Below are 24,481 nucleotides of genomic sequence, written 5' to 3'. Positions count from 1 at the left end.
ATAAGAAAGCTGACTGGGTTGGAACCAGGCAACACCTTGTGGCAGAGGGTGTTGTAGGGGAAGATTCGGTAGGGTCCCTGTCAGGAGTGGGACCCTGACAGAGGCCTGGCAACCAGAGAGAACGTTACGGGACCGTGCCTGCACGACATTGCAGCGGTGCCCCAAGAAAGGATAAGAAGCGAGATTTATTGTGCTGAGTGAGAAACGAGATCAAACCAAGAAGGAGAAATACCAGTGGGAGTCGTGCTGTTAGACCGAGGCAACATCCTACTGAGGCGCAATTTACCGGTGGCCGGAACGCCGAGGAAGTATAGAACTCCAGGCCATACTTCAAACCTACGGCAGGACAGCCAGTTACAGGCGGGCTGTCTCACCTACATCACCTAAGCAGACATAGGGGGCACACTAGGAGAGGGGCGACTCTAGGGTCCCGGAAGAGCTCCGAGCCTACTCGTCATACGGGTGCGTCCTAACCAGAACATCAGGAAGGGACGGAGGAGAAGAACATCATCCGATCGAGTTGTGAGGGAACACGAGAAACAGACACAACAGTTGTGGGGACTATCCCGTAAGCACAGCAGGGGAGGACCGCAACACACAAGCGCTAGAAGGAAGGCACAGATTTCCACCTGTAAAGGGAATTCTGGAGGTGCCATCAGACCGGCCGGGCTTGCGTAGCCTGGTTAACCGTATTCCGGATTGAGGACTTTGAGACCTTCAGTAAAGAGGTAAAGAGACTGCACCCCTGTGTCCTTGTGATTGATTGCTTCCTGCACGATAACACCCTCCTTTACCTCTACCTACATTGTACGCCCCTCAGCAGGGTCACGGGCCGGGTCTAGCCACCGTGACTACCCCAGAACAGAGACTCAGAGGCCCGGTACCGGGTACCCCTCGGCCCTGCGGCGGTGGGGGCGCTACACATGTAACCCGCACTACTCACCTCCTACCAGTCACACATGTGTCCCGCACTCCTCACCTCCTACCAGTCACACATGTGCCCTCACTCCTCACCTCCTACCAGTCACACATGTGCCCCGCACTCCTCACCTCCTACCAGTCACACATGTACCCCGCACTCCTCACCTCCTACCAGTCACACATGTGCCCTCACTCCTCACCTCCTACCAGTCACACATGTGCCCCGCACTCCTCACCTCCTACCAGTCACACATGTACCCCGCACTCCTCACCTCCTACCAGTCACACATGTGCCCTCACTCCTCACCTCCTACCAGTCACACATGTACCCTCACTCCTCACCTCCTACCAGTCACACATGTACCCCGCACTCCTCACCTCCTACCAGTCACACATGTGCCCCACACTCCTCGCCTCCTACCAGTCACACATGTACCCCGCACTCCTCACCTCCTACCAGTCACACATGTGCCCCGCACTCCTCACCTCCTACCAGTCACACATGTACCCCGCACTCCTCACCTCCTACCAGTCACACATGTGCCCCGCATTCCTCACCTCCTACCAGTCACACATGTACCCCGCACTCCTCACCTCCTACCAGTCACACATGTGCCCCACACTCCTCACCTCCTACCAGTCACACATGTACCCCGCACTCCTCACCTCCTACCAGTCACACATGTGCCCCGCACTCCTCACCTCCTACCAGTCACACATGTGCCCACACTCTTCACCTAATACCAGTCACACATGTGCCCCGCACTCCTCACCTCCTACCAGTCACACATGTGCCCTCACTCCTCACCTCCTACCAGTCACACATGTGCCCTCACTCCTCACCTCCTACCAGTCACACATGTGCCCCGCACTCCTCACCTCCTACCAGTCACACATGTACCCCGCACTCCTCACCTCCTACCAGTCACACATGTGCCCTCACTCCTCACCTCCTACCAGTCACACATGTACCCTCACTCCTCACCTCCTACCAGTCACACATGTACCCCGCACTCCTCACCTCCTACCAGTCACACATGTGCCCCGCACTCCTCACCTCCTACCAGTCACACATGTACCCCGCACTCCTCACCTCCTACCAGTCACACATGTGCCCCACACTCCTCGCCTCCTACCAGTCACACATGTACCCCGCACTCCTCACCTCCTACCAGTCACACATGTGCCCCGCACTCCTCACCTCCTACCAGTCACACATGTACCCCGCACTCCTCACCTCCTACCAGTCACACATGTACCCCGCACTCCTCACCTCCTACCAGTCACACATGTGCCCCGCACTCCTCACATCCTACCAGTCACACATGTGCCCACACTCTTCACCTAATACCAGTCACACATGTGCCCCGCACTCCTCACCTCCTACCAGTCACACATGTGCCCTCACTCCTCACCTCCTACCAGTCACACATGTGCCCTGCACTCCTCACCTCCTACCAGTCACACATGTGCCCCGCACTCTTCACCTCCTACCAGTCACACATGCAGGGGCTGACTGGCCCAGGTGGCAAAGAGGCAAATGCCCCCCGGGCCACTCCCCCAGCAGCTGTTCAGGGCTGGCCGGCTGCCTGGTGGTGGCTACAGCCACACAGCAAATTGTGCGCAGCCATGTCCGCTGTACTGTGATGCGGTCGGCAGCAGACACAGCCGCATCACAGTTAGCGCACACGTCTGCGCTGGGGCCAGGAGCTATGCTTGGCTGTCACCTTGATGGCTGGACAGCTTCTGCTCCCTTCATGTTCTCTATACTTCCAGGTTAGGTGTCGAACATGCGCGATGGCATCATCACGCACACGCCGACATGTCCCGAAAGCTAGAAGCAGAGAGGTGCTGCAGGGGATCGACTGGTGAGGTAAGTATGAAAAACTTTTTTGTTTTCTTTATAAAATAAATTTAATGGTGGGTAACTGCAAGTGATTAAGTGGGGGGTGTAAGGAGACTGCACATGATGGAATTTGGGGGTTAAAGGAGACTGCACATAATTGAGTGAGGGGGTAAGTGGGGCTGCACATGATGAAGGGGGAGAGGGGCTGTACATGATGAAGGGGGAGTGGGGCTGCACATGATGAAGGGGGAGTGGGGTTGGATATGATGGAGTTTAGTGGATAAAGGAGACTGCACATGATGAAGTGGGGAGAGTGGGGCTGTACATGGTGGAATGGGGCTGCACATGATGATGTGGGGGTAAGGGGGATTGCGCATGATGAAGGGAGAGTGGGGCTGCACATGAAGTGGGGGGTAAGGGGGACTGCACATGATGAAGTGGGAGGGAGTAAGGGGGACTGCACATGATGAAGTGGGAGGGAGTAAGGGGGACTGCACATGATGAAGTGGGGGGTAAGATGGACTGCACATGAAGTGGGGGGTAAGGGTGACTGCCCATGATGAAGTGGGTGGGTAATGGGGACTGCATATGATGAAGTGGGGGGAAGGGGACTGCAAGACTGCACATGATGAATTTTGCCTGAGGTGGGACTGCTCATGATTAAATGGAAGGGGGATAGGGGGCTGCAAATGATGAAGGGGCACTGCAGGTGAAGTGAGTGGTTGATAGAGGAATGCAATGAATGAAGTAAGGGGACTTCAAATTAAAGTGGGGGACTGCAAATGATGAATTCAGTGTGAGGGACAGGGGACAGCAATTTAATTGAAGCTGGGGGTGGGGAGAGCAAATGATCATTGAAGAGGGGGTGGGGAGAGCAAATGATGATCTAGGGGAAGAACAAATAATGAATTTTAAGGGTGGGGGAGTAAATGATGTATTGAATGTGGGGTAGAGCAGTTGATAATGAATAGAGGGTGGGAGAGAAAGACATGACAATGAATTGGGGTGGGAGGGGCATGTAACTATAATGAATTGGGGTTAGAGTGGTAGGTACATAGTGGGGGGCGTTGAGGATGAAGTGACTGGTAATGAATCGGGGGAAAGAGTACAGGTGCTAATTAATTTATATATTAAATGGGGAAAGTGGCTATTTATAGTTAGTGGGTGCACAGTGGTGGATTATAATTTATATTTGGAATGGTGGGTTAATAATAAACAATAATTATAATTTATTTCTATAGTGCCAACATATTCCGCAACACTTTACACTTTAGAGGGGACTTGTACAGACAATGGACATTAAGCATAACAATAAACACATAGATCAACATATACCAAAAGGAATGAGGGCCCTTCTCGCAAGCTTACAATCTATGAGGTTGCATAATAACCAATTATATATTGATTGTGGGTGCACCTCTGTATTCAGATGTGTAGTGTAGAAGAAAGGGAAAAAGTGGGGAATGTGCTCTGGAAGCCGTGCTCTAGGTAACTGTTATTTTGTGCAGAGATGAGTCCTGGCTGGAAGAAGTGACGGCGGTCTGTGCTGGATGAAAATGAAAAGCAAAGATGAAGGACTTCAGCTAGAGACGTCACTAGTGAGTCAGTGTATTACCTATACACTGACACTATACACTCTATATTATATACAAAGCTTCTGTGTATAATGTCACTGGCAGTGGTGATCACTGTATTACCTGTTCACCGACACCTTATACAGATCTCCTGTGTATAATGTCACCAGTGATCACTGTATTATCTTTACACTGACAGTAAATACAGAGTTCCTGTATACAATGGCACTTAGCATTGTGATTTTTTAAAATTAATGATCAGTATTGTAGTATACAAGTAGTAAAAGGTGTGCACTCCCTGACAGAAGTAATGTCGCTTATCCATGTTATGTAAATAAAAGCTTATAACCTGACGTTAAATTCATCCATTGGTTGTATAAATTATTCTTTTGAAAGTTGAAACCCTCCAAAATGTGGTTTAGGTTACAAAAATAAATTGGCATCAATGCAGAAATATTGATCGGTTAATGGACACAGAATGGTCAGATTTTACCAAGACAAAAGTTTTGTCGCCTGGTCATATAATGCACCCAATCCTAGTTTGCATCCTCACGTGTGCTCAGTAAATGATCGGTTAATTAGTGTGTGTGTATAAAAAGAAACCCAGCACCCCAGACCTTTACTTGAACTACAACTTAGGCTCTGACAACATGCCGAAAATCCACCCTGCGACCAAAGCCTGGATTATCAAGAGACCAGATCCACTGCAGAGGTGGCGGGCACCTTTAATGTGTCTCAGCGTCAAGTACAAAGAATTAAAAAAAGATTTGAAGAGACTAGAGATGTGTTTGATAAGCCCAGGTCCGGCAGACCCCGCAAGACAACTGCTCAGGAGGAATGTTTTTTTGGTTAGAAAATCCAAAGCAAGCCCCTCTTCCAATGCAGCAGAGCTCCAACAGGCCTGGTCACTTCAAGTCCCTGTGTCAACTTGAACAGTTTGTATGGTTCTGTCCGAAATGGCCTCCATGGTTGTATCAGTGCCCAGAAGCCAGCACTAAACAAAAGGCAAATTAAAAAACGTGTGACATTTGCAAAGTCCCACAGCCTGCTAAACAGATGGACGCTGGAAAAGTGGCAGAAGGTGGATTTCTCTGATGAATCTTCAGTAGAATTACAGCACAGCAGCCGCAAATACTGCAGGAGACCTACTGAAGCCCGTATGGCTCCAAAATACACCCAGAAAACAGTTAAATTTGGTGGTGGAAAGATCATGGTCTGGGGTTACATTCAGTATGGGGGTGTGCAAAACATTTTCAAGGTGAAAGGCAATATCAATAGCCTAAAATATCAAGAAGTATTAGCTACCTCTTATATTCCAAATCATAAAAGGGGTCAAATTCTGCAGCAGGATGGTCCTCCATCTCATGCATCCATCTCTGCAACAAAGTTCCTCCAGGCAAAAAAGATCAAGGTGCTCAAGGACTGGCCAGCCCAGTCACCAGACATGAACATCATTGAGCAAGTTTGGGGTAGGATGAAAGAGGAAGCTTGGAAGACAAAACCAAAGAATCTGGGTGAACTCTGGGAGGCATGTAAGACTGCATTCTTTGCTATTCCTGATGACTTCATTAATAAATTATATGAATCATTGTTGAACCGCATGGATGCAGTCCTTCAAGCTCATGGAAGTCCCACAAAATATTAAATATGACTCTAATAGCACCACAACTTCCTTCACCAATGTTATGCAACATATATTTGTATTTTAAGTTAATTATTTGTTTGAATATCACATTACTTTCTGTGGGCGTCAAAACTTTTGTCTTGCCAAAATCTGACCATTCTGTGTCCATTAACTGATCAATATTTCTGCATTGATGACAATTTATTTTCTTAACCTAAACCACATTTCGGAGGGTTTCAGCTTTCAAAAGAATAATTTATACAACCAATGGATGAATTTAACGTCAGGTCATAAGCTTTTATTTACATAACATGGATAAGCGACATAACTCCTGTCAGGGAGTGTATGGTGGCATCATTGGTCTTTGTATAGAGTGTAGTTTCATGTAGAGGTAATGGTGATATTATAATATGTATTCACTGTGTAGTGGTGATTGTACTAGGCACTGTGTAGCCGTATTGTTGTATGTATGTTTGTAAGTATGCTCCGTTATGGCACCATATCTAAGCAGTAAGCTTGGTTCTGGTACTGTATCAATGTAGTAATCTAGATTATGGTACCGTATGTATGTTGTAATCTCGGTTCTGCTCCAGTTTCTATGTAGCAGGCTTGGTTCCACGTAGTAGACTTATTAAGCTCGGTTCTGCTCCCTTATGTCTGTAATAAGCTCGGTTCTGCTCCCATATCTCTGTAGTAAGCTTGGTTCTGCTCCCATATCTCTATAGTAAGCTCTGTTCTGCTCCCATTTCTCTGTAGTAAGCTCTGTTCTGCTCACATATCTCTGTAGTAAGCTCTGCTCTGTTCCCATATCTCTGGAGTAAGATCGGTTCTGCTCCCATATCTCTATAGTAAGCTCTGTTCTGTTCCCTTATCTCTTTAGTAAGCTTGGTTCTGCTCCCATATCTCCGGAGTAAGCTCGGTTCTGCTCCCATATCTCTGTAGTAAGCTCGGTTCTGCTCCCATATCTCTATAGTAAGCTTGGTTCTGCTCCCATATCTCCGGAGTAAGCTCGGTTCTGCTCCCATATCTCTATAGTAAGCTTGGTTCTGCTCCCATATCTCCGGAGTAAGCTCGGTTCTGCTCCCATATCTCTGTAGTAAGCTCTGTTCTGTTCCCTTATCTCTTTAGTAAGCTTGGTTCTGCTCCCATATCTCCGGAGTAAGCTCGGTTCTGCTCCCATATCTCCGTAGTAAGCTCTGTTCTGCTCCCATGTCTCTATAGTAAGCTCTGTTCTGTTCCCTTATCTCTGTAGTAAGCTCCGTTCTAATCCCATATCTCTGGAGTAAGCTCGATTCTGCTACCATATCTCTGGAGTAAGCTTGGTTCTGCTACCATATCTATGCAGCAAGCTCCGTTCTGTTCCCATATCTGTGTACCAGCCTGTTTTTAAAGCCTATTATATCTGCTACTTTAATGCAGTGGCCAGATATAAGCAGGGAAAAGGAGGGCCACTGCCTTGAGATTGCCCCCCAGGCTGAAAAGTGCCAGCCAGCCCCTGCACACATGTACCCCACACTCCTCACCTCCTACCAGTCACACATGTGCCCCGCACTCCTCACCTCCTACCAGTCACACATGTGCCCACACTCTTCACCTAATACCAGTCACACATGTGCCCCGCACTCCTCACTTCCCACTATGTTCTTCATGTCTCATTAGTCGCACACATACCCATCATTGTCCATCCCATCATCTCCTCCATCCTATCTTACACACATTGTACAGTGCGCCCATACTTACCTTCTCCTTTTAGGGTGTAGTACTCTGTTTTGCAATGGTATATGGCTGTCGCCTTGTATGTGGTCAGTGTGAATTCAACATCACCGTTAATGATTTGTTCGGGATCTCCACAATTCACAGCTGAAAAGAGGACGGGGGTCAGTGTCCTACTGTTCTAGTACCTGCTAATGGTATATTCTACTATGAGGAACACAGTTTTTGGAAGTTTGTGGAATTGTTACTTACGCTGACATTTCAGGTTGGCATTTGACCAGGTCCCATCTGCCTGGCATTTTGCTCTGAATGATGGCAGACGCTTCTGATGAGAGATTAGGAGGAGACTTATTGTAATGGGTAATATGGAATTACTTAAAACAGGTACAAAGATGATCTCAGTGGAGCTGACATGGGGTACGGTATAGGTGGGTAACTGCCTTTGGGAGCCATAATAATGGGTAGCTACCATTCGGAAACTCTAGTAAGGACCCATGTACCTTCCCCAGGGATCTAAGGTATTAACCATAATTGTTACACTTCTAAAAATTCACACAAGTCTCCAGAAAACCCCCCATCAGGGTCTAGTCTGGGATCTGCATTTACTCTGGGGTCTATATCTATTGTTGGGATCTCATCTGAGGTTTGTATTTATTTTAGAATCTGGTTTGGACGTCTACATTTATTTTAGGGTCTGATCTGGAGTTTTCATTTTGGGTCTCTATTTATTCTAGGATCTTAGATCTGTTTTAGTCTGGGGTCTGTATTTATCTTAGGGTTTGGTTTGGGGTCTGTATTTATTATGGGGTCTGTATTCTTTCTTGGATCTTACCGGACTGTTGCGTTTATTTTTGAGTCTGGTTTAGGGTCTGGTTTAGGGTCAATGTTTATTTTGGGGTCTCATCTGGCGCTTTAGTTTGGATACTGTATTTACTTTGGGGTCTGTGGTCTGTATTCTAGAGTCTAGTCTGGAATTTGCACTTATTCTGGGTTCCCTTGTGAGGTCTTCATTTTTTAGTGTCTATTTATTTTCGGATTTGGGGTCTATGTTTATTTCGGGGGTCAGTATTCTTTGTTATCTGAGTTTCATTTTTGTTTTAGAGTCTGGTTTGGGTTCTACATTTTATTGGGGTTTACTCTGGAGTCTTTTCCAGGTCTGGTCTGGGGATCTGTATTTATTCTGGAGTCTTGACTATGGTCTTTATTTAGGAGTCTCTATTCTTGGGTCTGTGGTCTTTATTTATTTGGTTTGGTCTGGGATCTGTTTTTTGGTCATCTGATCATATGCATAAAGCATCACTTACCTGCCCAGAAAGTGTCTCATACCCTTCCACGCACTTCATGGTCATCATGTCTTTGAAAACATACTTGTCCTTCATCGGTTTTACGATGGCATGCTGGAACACACCTGTTGGGCACGGGATGGCTGGCAAAGATGAGAGAAGAGGTTGAAGGTGATTAAGGGAATGAGAAAATCAGCAGCATTGCTCGGAGGACCATTTATATTTAGGACCCGGGGAAGACGTAGAGTTACAACTGGTTAGAGTCCCCCTTTATTGTAACTGTATGTTAGTACAGTGGCCACAAAACACGTGTTTTTGCCATTGTAGCTGTGTGATGGGTTTTTGTTGGGGCAATGGTGGAAGGTTGGGTGGTAGCATGTCCACGTCCTATGGGTTGAACGTGCTGACACCCATCTTATCCGTCACACATGCTGAAAGAACTACAGTCCCCCTGTACTCTATGCGTCACCTCAGCAAGAAGACTAGTCTCCCACCAACCCCCCCAGACACCAGTCCTTAACCATCATGGCTTCCAACCAGATCCCAATGACTTCTGATGATCCTATTGACTTAAGAACGGGTCCAACATGTTCCCGTCAGGGTTTTGGGCTATGTGAAAACAATAATTACAATGTAGACTTTGCTATTCTTAAAGTCAAAAACACCAGCAACCAAACAGAACTGAACCCGGCACCAGCGTCCCCAGTCTTTATTGGAAAAGCCGAAGTAGTAGAATCAAGAACTGCTGAGGCTCAAAAGGCAGAATCAGATCTGTCCACACATGGTTGACGATTACACAAGACATTATATATGGTCGAGGGGCCCTGTTACACGTTACTCTTCTGAGAAAAGTCCTGGAGATAAATTAGGAGGCCCATTTCGATTACCCCTATGGTTCCCCCTCTCTGTCTATGCCACTCTTTAGGCCTCACAATGTGACTGTCCTATCATTGCACCAGATGGGGTCCTCATCCCTCAGGCCCCATATCATATTCCCCCCTCACCATCCTCTGAATAATAGATCTTCCAGCCTTTGTTATCCCCTCCGCTGTCTGTGATGAAATCGATATCCACTTCATTACTGCCCGTCTCGATGCGAGGAGGGGGCGTCTTCCCACAGTAAGGTCCGAACGTTCGTCCTTTGGCTTTTATCTGAGGAAAAATACAATGGTAAAGTGTACATTACAGCTCATTTGCTAATAATGCTCTTACTACAAAGAACCCTACACACAGTTAATAAAGAAATAGTTAACAGTAAATTGATTTTGGGACATTCGCTTTTATCTGAGAAAAAATACAAAAACAAAGTGTCCATTGCAGCTCATTTACATTAATTAAGCTCTTACAGGAAAGAAGCCTTCACACAGTTAGGGTACCGTCACACAGTGAAATTTCCATCGCTGCGATGGCACGATTCGTGACGTCGCAGCGTCGTATGAATATCGCTCCAGCGTCGTAGACTGCGGTCACACTTTGCAATCACGGCGCTGGAGCGATGCCGAAGTCCCCGGGTAACCAGGGTAAACATCGGGTTACTAAGCGCAGGGCCGCGCTTAGTAACCCGATGTTTACCCTGGTTACCAGCGTTAACGTAAAAAAAACAAACAGTACATACTCACATTCCGGTGTCTGTCCCCGGCGTTCTGCTTCTCTCCACTGTGTAAGCGCCATAGCCGGAAAGCAGAGCGGTGACGTCACCGCTGTGCTCGCTTGCCGGCCGGCAGGCGCTCACACAGTGCAGAGAAGCTGAGACGCCGGAGGACTGACACCGGAATGTAAGTATGTACTGTTTGTTTTTTTTACGTTAACGCTGGTAACCAGGGTAAACATCGGGTTACTAAGCGCGGCCCTGCGCTTAGTTACCCGATGTTTACCCTGGTTACAAGCGAACACATCGCTGGATCGCTGTCACACACAACGATCCAGCGATGTCAGCGGGTGATCAAGCGACGAAAGAAAGTTCCAAACGATCTGCTACGACGTACGATTCTCAGCAGGGTCCCTGATCGCTGCTGCGTGTCAGACACTGCGATATCGTAACGATATCGCTAGAACGTCACAAATCGTACCGTCGTAGCGATGGAAATTTCACTGTGTGACGGTACCCTTAGTAAAGAAGTCTATTTATAGTAATGGGATTTTTACTTTTTTTCTGAGGAGAAATACGATGTGAAAGTGTCCATTACAGCTAATTTATACTGAGTATGCTCTAACAGAAAAGAACCCTTCCCACAGTTAGTAAAGAAATCTATTGTTTCAAATGGAATTTGAGACTTTAGTTTTATAGCTCATTTATACAAATTATGCTCTTACTGCAAAAACTCCTGGCAACAGTAAAGAAATCTATTGATCCTAATATAATTTGGGACTTTGAGTTTTATCTGAGGAGAAATACAACAGCGAAGCATCCATTACAGTTAATTTAGAGTTATTATGCTCTTACTGCAGAGAACCCTTCACAGTTAGTAAAGAAATCTACTGATAGGAATGGGATAGGTTGGGTTTCCGCTTGGGTTTCTAATCAAAAAGTTTGCTAATGTGATTGTTTTTGCGGCTGCTGCATTCTGATAACAGAAATCTGCATTCAGGAAGTTTTATGTTGACTTTTATGTTGACATTTTCGTAAAAGTTGGGGTTTTCCTTTAAGCTTGTATGCAATGCGGAGTATGTCCAGTCATTACACATTACACAGAGACCACCCCTCTCTGCTTCACACCTGAATGCACTTAGTTGGACATATATTGCATGTCCCAAGTCTGCATTGACTTTAGTCTGCAATGTGATTCCTATAAGTGTGTCCTAGAAGTGTGTAGATTAATTTAGAATTAAAACCAGAATTGAACCAGAAGGGAACTGAAGGTAACTGGCCAGTCACTGTAAACAATGTTTCTGTTTGTTTTCACTTTCACCTCTATAATGCTTCACTTTCTACTAACTCCCCTAATCCCAACACCTAGTAAGGAACTGTTAATCTCTTCCTCAATCCTCCTCATCCATCTCACCTCCTCCTCAGAACTGTTCCTCAACATAAAATCCTCTGTCTCCAAGCACAGACAACCACCTCATGCCCTCTCCTGCTCCCACCTGCTAACACTTTCTCTGCTCCTTCTCACTGCTGGTGATATCTCTCCAAATCCTGGTCCTCCTCACCACATCCCCACAGTCAGTTCTACCTCCCACTCACGCTCTATCACAAATTTCCGTAACCTCTCTAACCTTATACCCATTTGCCCGGCCCCCACTTCCCCAGCCCCACTAACAGGAGCTCTGTGGAACGCTCGCTCTGTCTGCAACAAGCTTTCCTACATCCACAATCTTTTTGTTACTACCAAACTTTCCTTCCTTGCCATCACCGAAACCTGGCTCACCCCTTCTGACACAGCCTCTCCTGCTGCACTCTCGTATGGTGGCTTCCATCTATCTCACACACCCCGCCCCAGCAGCAAGCATGGCGGAGGAGTTGGTTTTCTCCTGTCAGATAACTGCTCCTTCACCCCAATCCCACTGCGCATCTACTCCCCCTCCAACCTCCAACCGGCTGTCATTTACTGCCCCCCAGGGCCAGCCACCACCTTCTTTGACCACTTCACCACCTGGCTACTTCGTTTCTTTTCTGCGGACATCCCCACTATCATCATGGGCGACTTCAACATCCCCATTGGCATTTCCCTCTCAGCTGCCACTAAACTTCTATCTCTCCTTCGGCCTCACTCAATGGTCTTCTGCAGCCACTCACAAAGATGGTCACACACTGGACCTCATCTTCACCCGCCTCTGCTCCCTGTCTAACCTCTCTAACTCACCTGTTCCTCTTTCTGACCACAATCTACTCACATTCTCTTCCCTCTCCACTCCTTATCTACAATCCCCACCCCACAAACTTGCACACCCTCGCAGAAATCTTAAACACCTTGACCTACACTCACTCTCTGAATCCCTCCTCCCTCACACAGACATAAGTTCCCTACACAATGCGGATGACACTGCCGCTCTATATAACACCACAATAGCCACTTTGGAATCTCTTGCCCCTCTCACACATACCAAAGCTCGCAAAATCAACAGACAGCCCTGGCACACCAGCCTGACCAAAGAACTGAGGTGAGCTTCGAGGGCTGCTGAGCGGAGATGGAAAAGATCCCACTCCAACGAGCACTTCATCGCATTCAAACAGTCCCTCACTACTTTCAAGACCACACTCGCCACAGCTAAACAAACCTACTTCTCATCTCTCATATCCTCCCTGTCTCACAACCCTAAACAGTTATTCAACACCTTCAACTCTCTCCTCCGTCCCCCAGCACCTCCTCCCTCCCCACGTATCTCAGCTGAAGACTTTGCCTCATTTTTCAAGCAGAAGATTGAGAACATCAGAGACAGTTTTAGTCGACAACCCCCAGAGCCCTTCCTCCCAACTACCCAGCCCTCCACCTCCAAAACCAACCTCTCCACAATTACAGAAGTTCGACTCTCCACTGTACTCTCAAGATCGCATCTCACCACCTGTGCACTTGACCCGCTCCCATCCCACTTCATCCCAAAACTCGCCACAGTCTTCATCCCAACTCTAACCCATCTCTTCAACCTATCACTAACAACTGGTGTTTTCCCCTCAAGCTTTAAACATGCCTCAATCACACCTATCCTCAAAAAGCCCTCTCTTGACCCATCCTCTGTATCTAGCTATCGCCCTATATCACTTCTCCCCTATGCCTCAAAACTACTGGAACAACTTGAACTGTACTCCCATCTCTCTTCCTGCTCCCTCTTCGACCGCTTACAATCAGGCTTCCGGTCACACCACTCCACTGAAACTGCCCTAACTAAGGTCATCAATGACCTATTAACCGCCAAGAGCAAGCGACACTACTCTATCCTCCTCCTCCTGGACCTGTCCTCTGCCTTTGACACAGTGGACCATTCCTATTACTACAGACCCTCTCATCCCTTGGCATCACAGACTTGGCCCTATCCTGGATCTCATCATACCTAACTGACCGAACATTCAGCGTCTCCCATTCACACACCACCTCCTCACCTCGCCCCCTATCTGTAGGAGTCCCGCAATGTTCAGTTCTAGGGCCCCTGCTCTTCTCCATTTACACTTTTGGCCTGGGACAGCTCATAGAATCTCACGGTTTTCAGTATCATCTCTGACACACAGATCTACATCTCTGGACCAGATATCACCTCCCTACTAACCAGAATCCCTCAATGTCTGTCCGCTATTTCATCCTTCTTCTCCCCTAGATTTCTAAAACTTAACATGGACAAAACAGAATTAATTGTCTTTTCCCCATCTCATGCGACCCCCCCAACGAACCTAGCCATTACAGTAAACGGCTGCCCACTCTCCCCAGTCCCACAAGCTCGCTGTCTCTGGGTAATCCTTGACGCTGATCTCTCCTTCAAACCGCATATCCAAGCCCTTTCCATTTCCTGCCGCCTTCAACTCAAAAATATTTCACGGATCCGTACACTCCTAAACCAAGAATCTACAAAAACCCTAGTCCATGCCCTCATCATCTCCCGCCTCGACTACTGTAACCTCCTGCTCTGTGGCCTCCCCTCTAACACTCTCGCACCCCTCCAATCTATTCTAAACTCAGCTGCCCAACTAATCCACCTGTCCCCCCGCTATTCCCCGGCCTCTCCCCTCTGTCAATCCCTTCACTGGCTCCCCATTACCCAGAGACTCCAGTACAAAAGCCTAACCATGACGTACAAAGCCATCCACAACCTGTCTCCTCCATACATCTGTGACCTCGTCTCCCGGTACTTACCTGAACGCAACCTCCGATCCTCACAAGATCTCCTTCTCTACTCCCCTCTTATCTCCTCTTCACACAATCGCATACAAGATTTCTCTCGCGTATCACCCCTACTCTGGGACTCTCTACCACAACATATCAGACTCTCACCTACCATCGAAACCTTCAAAAAGAACCTGAAGACCTACCTCTTCCAGCAAGCCTACACCGATCGACCAAACCACTGCACGACCAGCTCTATCCTCGCCTACTGTATCCTCACCCATCCCTTGTAGATTGTGAACCCTCGGGGGCAGGGTCCTCTCTCCTCCTGTACCAGCTGTGACTTGTATTGTTTAAGATTATTGTACTTGTTTTTATTATGTACACCCCTCCTCACATGTAAAGCGCCATGGAATAAATCGCGCTATAATAATAAATAATAATAATAATTACATTGTTCCTTTAAATGTACATTGTGGAGACAGAAGCTGACACTCGTACTCACGATGAGACTGTCATAAATGCAGCTCCCGTCCTCAGGGGCCTCAATGTCAAAATCTTGAGCCTTGAACGTCAGGACAACCTGGTACCCCAATTCTAGGAGGACTTTGTATTCACAACGAGAGTTCTCGGGGTATGGAGAAGGATATCCCGGGCTGCTGATCTGCCCCCTCAGATCTTTGTACAGACCCCCACTACAGTTCACTGTGAAAGGCAAAGACACATCCAGATCATACGATGGTCCCTAGGTGTATAGTGTGAGGGTGAGCAAAGCTCAGGCACTCTGCCTCCGAAAGACGACCTCTCTGCGGCTGCGCTCCTGACACCTCTACTGCTATCAATACATGAATTCCCTATAAAAAATAAACAATTGTAGAACAACATTTCTCATAACGCTGCAAGACTACATATCCAGTCTGCTGTTATAGGGGGGGACCAGACTACACATCCAGACTGCTGTTACAGAGGGCTCCAGTCTGCTGTTATAGGGGGGCTCCAGGCTGCTGTTATAGGGGGCTCCAGACTATACATCCAGACTGCTGTTATAGGGAGCTCCAGACTACACATCCAGACTGCTGTTATAGGGGGACTCCAGACTATACATCCAGACTGCTGTTATAGGGGGCTCCAGACTGCTGTTATAGGGGGCACCTGACTACACATCTAGACTGCTGTTAAAGGGAGCTCCAGACTACACATCCAGACTGCTGTTATAGGGGGGCTCCAGACTACACATCCAGACTGCTGTTATAGGGGGCTCCAGACTACACATCCAGACTGCTGTTATAGAGGGGGCTCCAGACTACACATCCAGACTGCTGTTATAGGGGGGATCCAGACTGCTGTTATAGGGAGCTCCTGACTACACATCCAGACTGCTGTTATAGGGGGGGCTCCAGATTACACATCCAGACTGCTGTTATAGGGGGGATCCAGACTGCTGTTATAGAGAGCTCCAGACTACACATCCAGACTGCTGTTTTAGGGAGCTCCAGACTACACATCCAGACTGCTGTTATAGGGGGGCTCCAGACTACACATCCAGACTTCGGTTATAGGGGGCTCCAGACTACATATCCAGTCTGTTGTTATAAGGGGGCTCCAGACTGCTGTTATAGAGAACTCCAGACTACACATCCAGTCTGCTGTTATAGGGGGCTCCAGACTGCTGTTATAGGGGGCACCTGACTACACATCCAGACTGGTGTTATAGGGAGCTCCAGACTACACATCCACACTGCTGTTATAGGCAGCTCCAGACTACACATCCAGACTAGGGTTGAGCGACTTTTATTTTTATAGGATCGGGTCGGGTTTCACGAAACCCGACTTTCTCAAAAGTCGGGTCGAGTGAAATCGGCCGATCCTATAAAAAAGTCAGGGTTGGGGTTGGCCGAAACACGAAACCCAATGCAGTGCAATGGGATACTATGGTTCCCAGGGTCTGAAGGAGAGGAAACTCTCCTTCAGGCCCTGGGATCCATATTAATGTGTAAAATAAAGAATTAAAATAAAAAATATTGATATACTCACCTCTCCGACGCAGCCTGGACCTTACGATGGTAACCGGCAGTCTTCTTTGCTTAAAATGAGCGCGTTCAGGGCCTTAGATGCCGCCCATGTGACTGCCACGCGACCAATCACAAAGCCGTGACGTCATCTAAGGCCCTGAACGCGCTCATTCTTAGGAAGGAAGGCTGCCAGAAAGAAGCCGAGGGTCAGTATATTCCTATTAGGTATATACTCACCCTCGGACGCGCCCTGCTTCTTTCCGGCAGCCTTCCTTCTTAAGAATGAGCGCGTTCAGGGCCTTAGATGACGTCACGGCTTTGTGATTGGTCGCGGACGCCCATGTGACCGCCACGCGACCAATCACAAGCCGTGATGTAATTCTCAGGTCCTAAATTCCTAATTCTAGGAATTTAGGACCTGAGAATTACGTCACAGCTTGTGATTGGTCGCGTGGCGGTCACATGGGCGTCCGCGACCAATCACAAAGCCGTGACGTCATCTAAGGCCCTGAACGCGCTCATTTTAAGCAAAGAAGGCTGCCGGTTACCAGCGGTAAGGTCCAGGCTGCGTCGGAGAGGTGAGTATATCAATATTTTTTATTTTAATTCTTTATTTTACACTTAAATGTGGATTCCGATACCAATTTCCGATATCACAAACATATCGGAACTCGGTATCGGAATTCCGATACCAGATTCAGAAGATCGCCGACCTCATGGCCGACCCCACACAGAGGTCGGGTCGGGTTTCATGAAACGGCGACTTCTGAAAATGGCCGACCCGTTTCGCTCAACCCTAATCCAGACTGATAGGGGGCACCTGACTACACATCCACACTGCTGTTATAGGGAGCTCCAGACTACACATCCAGACTGCTGTTATAGGGAGCTCCAGACTACACATCCAGACTGGTGTTATAGGGGGCTCCAGACTGCTGTTATAGGGGGCTCCAGACAACACATCCAGACTGCTTTTATAGGGGGCTCTAGAGTACACATCCAGTCTGCTGTTATAGGGGGCTTCCAGACTACACATCCAATCTGCTGTTATAGGGGGCTCCAGACTACACATCCAATCTGCTGTTATAGGGGGCTCCAGACTGCTGTTATAGAGGGCTCCAGTCTACACATCCAGACTGCTGTTATAGGGGGCTCCAGACTACACATCCAGACTGCTGTTATAGGGGGCTCCAGACTACACATCCAGACTGCTGTTATTGGGGGCTCCAGACTACTGTTATAGGGGGCTCCAGACTACACATCCAGACTGCTGTTATAGAGGGCTCCAGTCTGCTGTTATAGGGGGGCTCCAGGCTGCTGTTATAGGGGGCACCTGACTACACATCCAGACTGCTGTTATAGGGGACTCCAGACTACACATCCAAACTGCTGTTATAGAGGGCTCCAATCTGCTGTTATAGGGGGGCTCCAGGCTGCTGTTATAGGGGGCACCTGACTACACATCCAGACTGCTGTTATAGGGGGCACCTGACTTCACATCCAGACTGCTGTTATAGGGGGCTCCAGACTGCTGTTATAGGGGGCACCTGACTACACATCTAGACTGCTGTCATAGCGAGCCCCAGACTACACATCCAGACTGCTGTTATAGGGGGGCTCCAGACTACACATCCAGACTGCTGTTATAGGGGGCTCCAGACTACACATCCAGACTGCTGTTATAGGGGGCTCCAGACTGCACATCCAGACTGCTGTTATAGGGGGGCTTCAGACTACACATCCAGTCTGTTGTTATAGGGGGCTCCACACTACACATCCAGTCTGCTGTTATAGGAGGCTCCAGACTGCTGTTATAGGGGGCACCTGACTACACATCCAGACTGCTGTTATAGGGGGCTCCAGACTACATATCCAGTCTGTTGTTATAGGGGGCTCCAGCCTACACATCCAGTCTGCTGTTATAGGGGGCTCCACACTGCTGTTATAGGGAGCTCCAGACTACACATCCACACTGCTGTTATAGGGAGCTCCAGACTACACATCCAGACTGCTGTTATAGGGGGCTCCAGACTACACATCCAATCTGCTGTTATAGGGAGCTCCAGACTGCACATTCAGACTGCTGTTATAGGGGGCTCCAGACTACACATCCAATCTGCTGTTATAGGGGGCTTCAGACTGCTGTTATAGAGGGCTCCAGACTACACATCCAGACTGCTGTTATTGGGGGCTCCAGAGTTCTGTTATAGGGGGCTACAAACTACACATCCAGACTGCTGTTATAGGGGGCTCTAGAGTACACATCCAGACTGCTGTTATAGGGAGCTCCAGACTACACATCCAGTCTGCTGTTATAGAGGGCTCCAGACTACACATCCAGACTGCTGTTATAGGGAGGCTCCAGACTGCTGTTATAGGGGGCACCTGACTACACATCCAGACTACTGTTATAGGGGGCTCCAGACTACACATCCAGTCTGCTTTTATAGGGTGACTCCAGACTGCATACCTAGATTGCTGTTATAGGGGGGCTCCAGACTGCATACCTAGATTGCTGTTATTGAGGGGCTCTAGTCTATACATCCATACTGCTTTTACAGGGGGCGCTCCAGACTCAACATTCAGACTGCTGCTATATGCCACTGACCACCCACCAGATAAGGACAGAGTACTACTTACCCCCACAGGTGCTGTGGTCTTCCTGCAATTGATATTCTGGAGGACAGGAGCAGAAAAACCCTCCAATGTAGTTGTTGCAAAAATGAGAACAGGGGTTGCCCAATATGCACTCATCCACATCTGTACCAGAGAGGAGAACAGACTGTGAGACAACAGAATCAGCAAATGCACTGAATCATCAGCAAAATGTTTCCAACATGTTGGGATTAAGAAGATAAAAATCTTAGGTGAGAAAACCGAGGCATTTCCTAATGATCCCCTACACCTTTCGATTCCTTTGCAGAACAAAGTAGTGAAGGAAGGTTTCTGCTGCAGCAATCTGCCCCTCGCCAGACAGTATGAATGTTACACACCTGCAGCCACGTAATACGCAGCAAATCCAGTATGTCTCTCCTGATTGGAGAAGTCGGACTGGAACAGTAACTTCATGTGGGTGGTAGGATACACCTTCTCCTTCAGGAATCCAGTAGATTCTAAAGAGTGGCGACCACAGTATACCCGCTGAACCTCATTTCCAATGATAACCTGCGGTATAGAGACATCAGTCACCCAAGAAAAGATCACAAAGGAGCATATTCACCAACGAGCGGCAAAAATAGAGATATCTATTACATTCATAAAACCGTCCTCATACACAGTGTACTAAAGGGGTGGGAATAATTTAATATATTATATTTGATTCATCATTGCAATGTCATCATTTCTTCATTGTGAAGAAATCTCAGTACCTGACTTTTTTGATTATCGACAAATTCATGAAAGGATTTTTGCCTTTTTTTTTTAAAGTTGCCTTTTGTTGTTTACTTTATTTTCTGATTTTTATATCAATGTGACTTTTCCAGATGTTTTAGCCTGATACATCAATTCCAACTTTTTAAAAAGTTGCAAAATTTGTGCACAAATGTACTCTAGTTTCCTTCCTGGAATGATTTCATGTACGCAAGAATTTTTTTTCTATTTGTGCAAATTTTTTACATTTTGACGACCATGAAATATTTTGCTTTAAAAAGGTGCAAAAAGGCTAAAAACAAATATGAAAAGCATTTTTTTAACTTTACGCATAATTCTTGAACCACGTGTGCCAAAATGTTTGCACCACAGGAAAAAAAGAAAAGAAAAAGTGACATCAAACCGCAAATAATTAATCTGTGGACCGAATGTTTAGGACATATAAGGCCTTATAATAATTCATTACATACATAGTCGGTGCCGGCTGTATTATTCAGCCAGCACCTGTCTCTATCAGCAGCAATCACAAACAGTATAGGAGATCGAACATTTTGCTATGTTTAAAAATATTACAGTATGTACTGTAAGTCATAGAACGATCGCAATTTCAAATAATATATTTTTTTTACAAATATTAGAAAAATAAATTAAAAAATAAATGAAAGCAGCTTGAATTGTGTTCCTTCTCCCAATACAAAAAAATAAAGAATTAAATAAATAAATATATATGTATACACCGTATATATATATATATATATATATATATATATATATATAATATTTTGCATTGCCTTATTCAATTTTTTCCAATCTTTCAAAATATAAAGTTATTTATCTCATATTGTAAACGCTGTAAAAATAAAAATTAAAACGATAAAAATGTCATTTTTGTTCACAGCAGCTTAAAAAAATTATAAATCGGGATCAAATTCTTGTATGTGCCCCAAAATAATATCACTGACAACATAACAAAATAAGCTCTAACGCAACTCCATCAAAATAGAAATGTTATGGGTCCCTGAAAAAGGTGAAAAAAACCCAAATTTTTATTTCCAAAGCTCTTATTTATTTATTTTTACCAATAAAATATTAAAAAACTATACAAGTTTGCTATCACCGTAATCGCACTGACCGGGAGAATCATGTTTCCAGGTCATTTTTAACACACAATGAACGCCTGAAAACAAAACAAAACAAAAAAACAGTGTGGGAATTTAGGTTTTTTTCACCATTTCTCAACATGTTGAATTTTTTTTTTTTTTAAAGTTCATTATATTGTAAAATGAATGGTGTCATTCAAAACTATAATTAGTTCCTCAACATTTATTTTTTCTTAAAAAATCACTTTTTTTCTTTAGGTTTCCAAGGGCTTAGGATATCGGGTTCAGGTATTGCCTGGAAGATCTGGCAGCTCATCAAAAATGGCTAAAAAAATGGCTCAACTTTGGTTGGTTGCTATCTAGGCCTCACGTAAGATTGTCCTTGTTGCCCTTAGCACTTAGTCAGAGCTTAGATTCACCATGGAAAAACAAAAGCTGTGCTCTAAATGGTTCACATCTAGGCCTCATTTTTCTGTCTAGCAGTAAGAAATCCTTGTTTCCCATAGCAACCAATCAGAGCTCGGCTTTCATTTCTTAGACTGCTCTGAAAAAATGAAAATTGCTTTGTGATTGGTTGTTATGGTGGAGCAACAAGGCCTGTCTTACTGCTAGTCAGTTTTGATAAATGAGGCCCAAACTGCAGTTTGTCATTTGTTGTGCGCCACAATTTTAGCGCATTTAGGAGGGTCTTCCTCATTGAGGGGAATTCTTAAAGTCAGTTTTGCTTCAGGCTGCGTTGCTATTTTTTTGCGCCAAGATTATCAAAGTCTCACCCGATGTATCTCGAAACGTTACTCCACTTTTTACGACATCCCCCTACATTTCGCCTTTTCGCGTGACATTATTTAAAAAATTGCAAGTCATTAACAAAGCGAGAACAGGGAAAACGTTGGGGACCTGCCCCTTTTCACGAGCTTAAAATAAAATAAAATGAAGAAAAAATGGACCCTGACTGTTATAAAAATGTCTAAAAATTATAAAAAATACGCAAAAAAACCAAGCGCAAAACAATCGATAAAATCAATCAACATTTTTCAAAGTTGTGTTTCACTTTCAATGCATTTCGCAGCAAGCGCAACATGTTTATTTTGAAAAATACGCATCCGACCGCCTCCATTTAATCTTGGGAGGCGCTAATTTATCACATGACTGTGTGACCACCATGTTTTGGACTTTATTTTCGCCCAGTCTTATCCTGTAGAGATAAGTGGCATCAGAAGTGTTTAGTGAACGCTTATCTCCTGTTGTAGTGACTCTCAGCAGGTGGCTCTGCAGTTATTACATAGCTACAGCCCAGAGCATGATGGGGGTTGTAGTGTAATATGTGGAGAATCCTGCCTTACCTGCAGAGAGTCGTACTCGCAGTTGTCAGAGGGCTCAATGTCCAGGTGTATGAAGTACAGGCGGATCCCGTACCCATCCGGGACTTGAATATTCCACGTTTTCTTGGCATTATTGGGATAAATCTGAGGATAATTGGGTGATGTGATCTCCCCATACATAGAGGGTGACAATGCACTAGCACAGCCCAGGAGGACGAGGAACAGCCACCTGTAGATAACAAAAAAATGCAGTATGAAAACGAATTCAACCTAAACATATAGAAAAGTGCAATCTGAAAACTAATGCAATCTAAAAATATAAATAAAAAAATCCAACCTAAAAATATAAAATATTCAAAAATCAATATAAAAACTGCGCTCTGACAACAAATGTTATCTAAGGTCTAAAAATCTAAAAAATACAATCTAAAAATACAGAATATAAAAAAGTGCAATCTAAAAGGATAAAAAAATCCAATCTAAAAATATAAAATATTAAAAAATCAATATACAAACTGCACTCTGACAACAAATGTAATCTAAGGTCTAAAAATCTAAAAAATACAATCTAAAAATACAGAATATAAAAAAGTGCAATCTAAAAATATAAAAGAAATCCAGTCTAAAAATATGAAAAAATGCAATCTGGAAATACAAAATTATTATTATTATTATTATTTATAATTATAGCGCCATTTATTCCATGGCGCTTTACATGTGAGGAGGGGTATACATAATAAAAAACAAGTACAATCTAAATCTAGATCAAAATATAAAAAAGTGTCATCTAAAAATATATTTAAAAAATCCAGTCTAAAAATATGAAAAAATGCAATCTAGAAATACAAAATATAAAAAAGTGCTATCTAAAAACATAAAAAAAATCCAGTCTAAAAATATGAAAAAATGCAATCTAGAAATACAAAATATAAAAAAGTGCTATCTAAAAACATAAAAAAATCCAGTCTAAAAATATGAAAAAATGCAATCTAGAAATTCAAAATATAAAAAAGTGTCATCTAAAAATATATATAAAAAATACAGTCTAAAAATATGAAAAAATGCAATCTAAAAATACAAAATATAAAAAAGTGCAATCTAAAAATATAAAAAATCCAGTCTAAAAATATGGAAAAAATTTAATCTAAAAATTATATAAATCTATAAAATATTTTAAGCTTTTTAGATTGGTGCAATATTCTCAGAGGATCATGGGTAGGCGAGGGGAGAAGTAGATTGCTAGCTCGGCAGGTCAGTAGTGGGGTGACGGGTGACGGGTGACTCACCTCAGCTTCATATCTATTCCGGTAAATGACATATGACTTGGACACTGGTCATTTCTGACCTTAATGGTTTTGCATTAGGAAAGAGGGAGACATTGTATTCTTGTTTTCGTTTTCGGACTTTGTAGTCACCCCCCCACCGCCAGCTTCATGGATGGATTTAACCCTCGTGGGGCCTGAGGACATGAGGAGGGCTGGGGGATCCAGATGTGGGTTGCACCCTGCAAAAGGAGCCAGAAGGAGGCAATAATAGAAAAACAGCAAACAGGGAAAGTACAGGATTTCGTAACACAACAAAGTTTTTTGGGGGCTGAAAGCAGCTGATTTCCAATAAATGAAAGAGGGTGGAGGGGGTGAAGGGCCAAAATTCCAACGGGTCATCATCACTCGGCCTATTTGTAGACACATAAACTCATGGACCAGAACCAGGTCCTCCGTAGGAGAAACGGAAGCTTAAAGTGACACGATACCTCTAAGCTCTTCACAACCTGTGCTTTTAAATGCAGTCTGTTGTTCTCTGTTGTCAGCCACTACATGCCCAGGAGAGTCTAAGATTCCTTTCTTGATCAATATGTCAGGTTACATATCTCCAGTGAAGTTTACATATATAGGCTTGAATTATATCGGCAATTTGTCTGTTGATTTTAAGGTTACTGGCCCCTTTAAATTTTGAAAAAAATA

General features: G+C 45.2%; 1 protein-coding gene across 1 annotated transcript in view; it reads right to left on the bottom strand.

Moving 5' to 3' along the window:
• The window catches only part of C1S (complement C1s), a 33,343-nt gene extending 9,373 nt beyond the window's left edge, over window positions 1-23,970 (bottom strand). The window contains exons 1-9 of the mRNA XM_077258170.1: window positions 23,804-23,970; window positions 22,539-22,746; window positions 19,720-19,891; window positions 19,367-19,486; window positions 15,220-15,419; window positions 9,966-10,113; window positions 8,983-9,104; window positions 7,931-8,003; window positions 7,706-7,825 (exon numbers count right to left, since the gene is read on the bottom strand). Of these exons, the coding sequence (XP_077114285.1) occupies window positions 7,706-7,825; window positions 7,931-8,003; window positions 8,983-9,104; window positions 9,966-10,113; window positions 15,220-15,419; window positions 19,367-19,486; window positions 19,720-19,891; window positions 22,539-22,746; window positions 23,804-23,835 (1,195 nt within the window). The 5' untranslated portion in view covers window positions 23,836-23,970. The remainder of the gene's footprint in view (window positions 1-7,705; window positions 7,826-7,930; window positions 8,004-8,982; window positions 9,105-9,965; window positions 10,114-15,219; window positions 15,420-19,366; window positions 19,487-19,719; window positions 19,892-22,538; window positions 22,747-23,803) is intronic.
• Between the last annotated feature and the right edge of the window lie 511 nt (window positions 23,971-24,481).

The sequence above is a fragment of the Ranitomeya variabilis genome, chromosome 4, assembly GCF_051348905.1.
Source record: "Ranitomeya variabilis isolate aRanVar5 chromosome 4, aRanVar5.hap1, whole genome shotgun sequence".
NCBI lineage: Eukaryota > Metazoa > Chordata > Amphibia > Anura > Dendrobatidae > Ranitomeya > Ranitomeya variabilis.
The sequence above is the reverse complement of the archived record's forward strand: the minus strand, read 5'-3'. Positions and strand labels throughout refer to the sequence as shown.